This window comes from Gossypium raimondii, chromosome 4 (assembly GCF_025698545.1).
Source record: "Gossypium raimondii isolate GPD5lz chromosome 4, ASM2569854v1, whole genome shotgun sequence".
In the NCBI taxonomy this organism is placed as follows: domain Eukaryota; kingdom Viridiplantae; phylum Streptophyta; class Magnoliopsida; order Malvales; family Malvaceae; genus Gossypium; species Gossypium raimondii.
The window spans coordinates 42,119,700-42,127,293 of NC_068568.1; the positions used below are offsets into that span (position 1 = coordinate 42,119,700).

The 7,594-nt window shown below is 32.0% G+C and overlaps 1 protein-coding gene across 8 annotated transcripts; it reads right to left on the minus strand.

Annotated features, from left to right (window-relative positions):
* Positions 1 to 1,850: 1,850 nt before the first annotated feature.
* LOC105779635 (uncharacterized) lies at positions 1,851 to 5,153 on the minus strand. Of its 8 annotated transcripts, none has more exons than XR_008195329.1 (4): positions 4,822 to 5,148; positions 3,420 to 4,639; positions 2,700 to 2,817; positions 1,851 to 2,160 (listed from the first exon to the last, which is right to left on the minus strand). XR_008195329.1 is itself a non-coding variant. In XM_052629643.1 (4 exons), the coding sequence occupies exons 2-4, from the start codon at positions 3,449 to 3,451 to the stop codon at positions 2,005 to 2,007; spliced, it is 303 nt and encodes a 100-aa protein (XP_052485603.1). In that variant the 5' UTR covers positions 3,452 to 4,639; positions 4,822 to 5,137; the 3' UTR covers positions 1,851 to 2,004. The 8 variants fall into 8 exon arrangements, 1 of the variants encoding a protein (XP_052485603.1); XR_008195325.1 differs by having other exon boundaries at positions 2,700 to 2,834; positions 4,822 to 5,147; XR_008195323.1 differs by having other exon boundaries at positions 2,700 to 2,909; positions 4,822 to 5,147.
* Positions 5,154 to 7,594: the final 2,441 nt, after the last annotated feature.

Sequence of the window (7,594 nt, forward strand, 5' to 3'; positions counted from 1 at the left end):
AACTTGGAATTCAAACCCTTCCACTCAAACATGTATAGTACTAGGGTTTTTTTTTTTAGATGGATCTCATGTTTTCTCTCAAAAGATAGAAAAGAAAATTTATTTAACATGTGCCTTGTAAATTGGATAGGTATGCAATTCATGTTTGGTAGATATGTAATTTAGTTTAAATAAATTTCGGTTGTAGGTTTGTTAAGTTTTTTTATTTCCTAATGCTATTAATGAATTAATTCTTATGTGAATTGTTTTAGAGTTATTTATTTATAAGGAAAATAATTCGACCAACTTTCTTTTGGTTATTGAAAAGGAAATAAGAGATGGTTATGAGATGCAACGTTGGTAACTAAAATAGTTTATTTAACAATATTGAATTTATCTTTGCATGGATAATTAAACTCATTAATCAAAGCTTTCATTGTATTGACTTTATAATTACCAATCTCTCTGAATAGAATGTTAATCATCTTAGCTGACCTAGTCTTTGGCAACTAAAATTTCTTATTTGAATTAGCTCCTTTTATCTAAGAGTTTTGTTGGTAGTTTAATTGTATTAAGTAAATGCTCGATAAATCACAACTCACTTTTATCTTTTTCATGAACTGGTACTTTGTTATGGTATGATGAATTTGGAATTCTCCTACAAAAATTACGATTTTCTCCCACCTCCAAGCTTCATCAGTGGCAGACAACACCTCCAACCCAACTATGGTTAACCCAACAAATCCAAATGTCCCAGCCAATGATACCTCTCAATTAATCCAGTTTAATCATGCATCACAACTACCTAAAAAATATACAAGACCAACAAACTTCTTCAACTGAACTGCTCAAGTTGCAAGTCTGATGTATGACCATGATCTCATGCCTTTTCTCGATGGCACTATTGAACCACAATCACAAACCATTACTGTCAAAACGAAGCTATCCCCAACTCAATACAAACTTTGTTTCAGGCAAGATCAACTAATACTCAATGCCTTACTAGCCTCAGTATAACTTCCACCATTGAAAAAACCAATACCTCCTAGCAAGCCTGGTATGAACTACACACTTTGTAAGCAAACAAATTGCATACATGCTTTTTTAGTCTTCGCAACCATCTGCAAGTCATTATAAAAGGCTCAAAGACCATAACAAAATATCTTTAAGAGATCCGTAAAATTGCAGACGAAATTGCAATTGCCGACGCTCCAATAACTGATGACGAATTGATTCTAAAATTCCTGAATGGTCTCAATATTAAGTATGATTTTATCAAGACAACTATTCAGGCTCAAAATGAAGCCATTTCATATGAAGAGCTATTCGACAAGCTTTTTAATTGTGAGGTAATCCTTCAAACTCTGCTCTTCATACGATAGAATTTGAATAATTTGTTGTATTATGAATTAAAGCACTACACCAAAACAGGTTTTTAGCGGCGTTTTTTTATGCCTTTAGAGGCGCTAAAAAGCGCCGCTAAAAAATGCCACTGTCGTTGCAGCGTTTTTGGAAATAAACGCCGCTATAGACAATGACCTTTAGCGCCGCTTTCCTCGAAAACGCCGCTATAGCTCAAGACCTTTAGCGGCGATTTTCCCACAAACGCCACTGTAGATCAAGACCTTTAGCGGCACTTTTTATACGAACGCCACTATAGAACAAACCTTTAGCGACGCTTCTTGCAAAAACGTCACTAAAAACAGAACATTTAAAAATATTATTTTAATCAAATAAATTTTATTTTTATGATAAATATTTTATTTTATTTTTAAATTTGAGCTTTAAATATACTTTCAAGGATAAATAAAAAAATATTATTTAAATTAAATTTTCTATGAAAATTTTAACTTTAAAACTAAATATAAAAATTAATGAATTTAGTTTTAGAATTTAAAATAATAAATTAATAACACAATTAAAATCCAAAAGTTAGAACTCAAGTTGTTGTAAATATTAAAGTAAAAATAAAAATTTAGAATCAAAACTAAAATAAATAATACATATGAGAAACAGACTGACTAGTTAAACCTGCCTATGACTATACACATTGCACGGTAATAAAAAATACAATGCAGTCTGCTGCACCATCTTTGCTCTGCAAGTTTCATTGAAGGCATTCCAAACTTTCTTCCCAAGTTTTCCAAACTCGTGTGCATCCCGCAAACTTTCTTCCCAAGGCTAAAACAATGTAGGAAGCAGTTTAAGATCAGCTTAAAGAATGTAGACTAATTTTCCCACAAATAACAGCAATCAAAGTAGGCTATGAAAATAATTTAAACAATTGAATTTTGCAAAGTAATCACATCTTTCTTAACAAATTAGTAATTGTCATTGTGTGTCTTTCAATGCAACTAACTATCAAATATAATGTGCTAAAACAAAGCATGTATCTCAAAATAAAGGATACTGATTCATTAAAGATGTCTTTCCCACTCTGAAATACAAGAAAAATATCAAAAGGAATTAAGGATACGACAATTACAAACAAATTAAGACTGCAAAAATAAAATAAAATAAAACATACCCACTATCACCACATAAAGGTAATTAACTCAATAAGGCATACTCAAACAATTAGCCACATAAAGGTTTAACATTCCTAGTAATTGAGGGGGGCAGAACAATTGGCTTGAAGCAAATATCGCAAAGGATTATAGAGAACTAATCAAATATCGCACAACAATGTGAGAAAAGGAAATCTTTAATCTATTCAATACCTTGAAGTAATTCTCCACAAAATTGGGATCCCCAAGAGTTGAATGCCGATGCTTGGAAGGTCCAATGACTGTTGATGTGGGTGATCCTCTTATACCATGATTGTCAAAACAATGGCTACTAACAGATGAAGAAGACTGTTCAGGATAGGAAATTAGTGTGGGTGATCGACCATTTCTCTATGCTTATCTCTTCTACTATATAACCATAGACTGCAAACCAACTAAATGCATCAAAAAATATATTGTCGCAGCTCGTGCACATTAATAGGCAAATAGAAAATTAGTGAAGGCCCTAACATCATAGATTACAGCAAAGAGACCAGACAATCAATAATGGTTAAGAATATTTATAAAATACAATTTATAGGGTATTTTCGATTTCGTTAACTCCTCTCAAACAAAAACGAGACATGAAGCAGGAAAAACCAAATAATTGATTTTTCTTGAAAGTTAACATCCAAAAAAAAAAAAACCATTGATAAGAACAAGCTATCGAAAAACATAAATGTAAAACATACAAAATTATGAATTTGTTTCTTCTTTTTTTTCCAGTTTTCCAAGAAAAGAAATGATGGGTTATTTCCAAATTATGCCTAAAAAAAATATTAATGCATGTGAAGCTGCCAAACCATAAAAGCATCATTGAAGTACCCATAGTTGGAAGAACCGAACATGCCCATGTTATGTCCATTGTTTTCAAGGTTGTATATATGAGCTTACCTATTGGTGACATGAAGAATCCTTGGTTCCATACTTCAGATTCATTCTCCTTCAAGTTTGAAACCATGGAGTAATTTGAGACTAGCTGAAGGAGCTTCTCACTTCCCTTAAAAATCCTAACGCTTGTGCATCAATTCAGTTGCAAAATTATTTGGTTAAATTACCTGCGAGGTCTCTGTATTACTAATACAACCAAAGCAAATCCTCTTAGAAAATGGTTCATCTAATCCCGTTAATGCAATTATAAACTGGTTTCACATATATGCGCCTAAAAGAACTACTATTGAAGCAAATATAATTAAGAAAATACCGCCAGGACACTATCCCTTCGTCCATTGCATGGATATAATATATTTTTAATTGGCAATTGACACCCTGTTAATCCCTCACCATCTAGATATTTATACGTTTTAGATTGATTGAGTAGTAAAAATATATATTTATATGTGTTTGGCGGCGTTAAATATATAATATATATTTTTAGTTTGATAGTTAGCACCTCCCCAAACTCCTCACCCAACCCCTCGCCCATTTTGCTAAAAATATACGTGTCCCATCGCATATTTGTATTTTATATTAAAAAAAAGTATAAGCATGGCCCCCGAACGGTTTAACCCCTTGGCAATTTTATGCATATTAAAACCAAGTATAAGTATTGCCCCCGAGGGCAATTTTATGCATGTATACATATTACATATAAAAGAAAAACCAGAGCAAAAAAAGAGGTGTAACCCCCGAGGGTTCATGAACCCTTGACACCTTTAGAGGTTGTAAACCTCCCGAGGGGTGTATGTGTATTATATTATTATATCATTAAAAAAAGGGTTAATACCCCTCGCCATTAGCTAATTTCAATCTGGGGTGTGAATCCTGTGAGCACTTGTATGTAAATATAAGGAGTAGTTATAAATAATATATTCTTAGCTATTCCATGAGCAGTGGCTATGGATACACCACTTTGGTTTAAAAATTGGCAACTCCTTGCCGTTTATAATTAAGAAAATCAGGAAAAAAGGAGTTAAAAGCTAAAATTAATAGACGAAAAAGAATGAAAAGTAGAAACCTAGTCAATCAACACAAAATCCAAAGGACAAATATTTGAATCATACGGCAGGGGGAAACTAGCAAATCAAAACAAACAAAACGATCAAAACTAACCTGCAATTAGCCTAATATGTCCGATAGTTTACCGTTTTTCAGGAGGACAGTACCCGTATAACCTGAAAACGAAATTAACAAGTTGAAGTCAAAATTAAAACAGTAAGAAAAATAAAAAAGAAGAATTGAAGTAAGAAATTCAGTTGGAACGGTACCGGTTTGCGTAGCCATGACAGTGTTTTCGAAAAAATTAATCATATAAAAAACAGAATATGTTGCATTAGTAAGGAACAAGAAAAAGAACCTGCAAGGGTATGTAATCTGAACATTGGTAACATCCTTGGTTATAGATTTCAAGAAAATCTCAGATGGTTTAACTCGAGCTAATAGTCGCAATCCCTTTTTGCTCTTTTTCTCATCGTTTCCTTGGTTTCCTGGTTCTGGGTTCTTTGATTTTGGACCCCTTTTATCCATTTGAGAGTTTTAAGACGAAGAACAAATAAGAACTGGCTTGGCTTCAGTTGGGAAGAAACTGAGTTGAATAAGCTTTTGGGTTTCTTTTCTTGGATGTGGGAAATTAGGGATTTTAGGGGCGAAAGTTGGGGATTTCAGGGGTGGAGAGTTTTATAAAATGGCGCTATTAAAGTGAAATTATTTTTGTGGCGTTTTTTTTTATAAAAATACCGTTATTGCTTACTCTTAGCTCTTTTTTTTGAATAAAACGACGTCGTTTTACTATTCTAAAAATTTTTTATTTTGTTTTTTATAAATTGATTTATTTTTTGCGGCGTTTTTTATAAAAACGCCGCTATTTCATTTTGAGCAAAACGACGCCATTTTGCTATGCTAAAAATTTTTTATTTTATTTTTTATAAATTGATTTATTTTTTGTGGCGTTTTTATAAAAAACGCCGCAAAATTTTTTCATTTTGAATAAAATGACGTCGGTTTGCTATTTTAGTTTTTATTAATTGATTTATTATTTGAAGCGTTTTTCATAAAAATGCCGCAAAATATTAAATGACGCCGTTTTGCTATGCTAAAAATTTTTATTTTGTTTTTATAAATTGATTTTTAGAAAATAAAATAAAAAGTACTCTCAAAATAAATATTGTATATTTTAATAAGAAAACAAATGATAAAATGGTTGTAATTAATTATTAAGTTAGAATTATCTAAATTAAATAATTACCTATATATCCATATCATTTTATTTCATTTTATTTTGTATTTTTTCTTATAATTTGGTCCTCTCCAAAATAAATAATTATACATAAATATCCATATCAATCTATTACTTTTTTAACTTATTTATTAATTCTATTTAAACTAATATTTAAATATATCAAATAGTTTAGATTATATTTTTTTAAAATATAAAAGCATTAATTAATTGTATACAATGTTATCATTTAACAAATCTCAAGTAAACATTAACCTTAAACCCTCTAAATTAACCATTCAATACATATAAAATCTATCTATTATATATCTCTTAAATAATTTAAACTATACTCATAATTTCAATATATTTGATTTATTATTATCTATTTTACAATTATATAAGAACATATTTAAAATATAAATTAAAAAATAATTAATCTAAACTCAAAACCTTAACTCAACCCCTGAATCCCTAAACCTTAAATCCTTAACTCTTAACCCCTAACATCTAACCCCTAAACCCCTAACCCCTAAACCTTAAATCCCAACTCTTAAACCATAATCCCTAAATCCATACTCCATAAACCTTAAAATATGAACTCCTAAACCGGCCTTAAATCTTAAATTAATCATATACCCTAAACTAAAAACCCTAAACAAATTTATTATTATCTCTTTTACAATTATATAAGAACATATTTAAAATATAAATTAAAAAATAATTAATTTAAACCCAAAACCCTAACTCGACCCATGAATCCCTAACTTTTAATCCCTAAAACCCTAACCCTCAAACCTTAAATCCCAACCCCTAATCCATAATCCCTAAACCCATACTCCTTAAGCCTTAAAATATGAACTCCTAAACCAGCCTTAAATCTTAAATAAATCATATACCCTAAACCAAAAACCCTAAACAAATTTATTATTATCTCTTTTACAATTATTTTAAATAATAGTATTTTAATTTTTCCATGTGTTTTATTTCAAATTATTTCTACGTGTCATTATTTTTTTCTCAAGATTTTAAATATTCAATTAGAAATAAATTGAATTTTATTTAATATGAATAAACCAATTAAGATAAAATATTTTAGCGCTTTTCCAAAATCGCCGCTAAATCCCAAAGCTCGAAAATGTCGTTGGGCTTAGGTTTTTTTGCGGCGCTTTATCAAAAACGCCGCTAAAGCCCTGAGCATTAGCGGCGCTTTCTTAAAAACGCCGCTAGATCCCCGAAAGCTCAGAAAACGGCGTCGTTGGGCTTAGGATTTTTTGCGGCGCTTTCCCAAAAACGCCGCTAAAGCCCTGAGCATTAGCGGCGCTTTCTTAAAAATGCCGCTAAATCCCCGAAAGCTCAGAAAACTGCGTAGTTGGGCTTAGGTTTTTTTGCGGCGCTTCCTCAAAAACGCCGCTAAAGCCATGAGCATTAACGGCGCTTTCTTAAAAACGCCGCTAAATCCCCGAAAGCTTAGAAAACGGCGTTGTTGGGCTTAGGTTTTTTTGCGGTGCTTTCCGAAAAACGCCGCTAAATCCCCGAAAGCTTAGAAAACGGTGTCGTTGGGCTTAGGTTTTTTTGTGGTGCTTTCCTAAAAACGCCGCTAAAGCCCTGAGCGTTAGCGGCGCTTTCTTAAAAATGTCGCTAAATCCCCGAAAGCTCAGAAAATGGCGTTGTTGGGCTTAGGTTTTTTTACGGCGCTTTCTTGGAAACGCCGCTAAATCCCCGAAAGCTCGAGAAACGGCGTTGTTGGGCTTAGGTTTTTTGCTGCGCTTTCTCAAAAACGCTGCTAATGCTTATTTTCAGCAACGTTTTCCGTAATTCGCCGCTAATGATCGATCGTTAGCGGCATTTTTTATCCAAACGTCGCTAAAAGCCTGTTTTGGTGTAGTGAAGATAATAAAATTACTCATTAAGC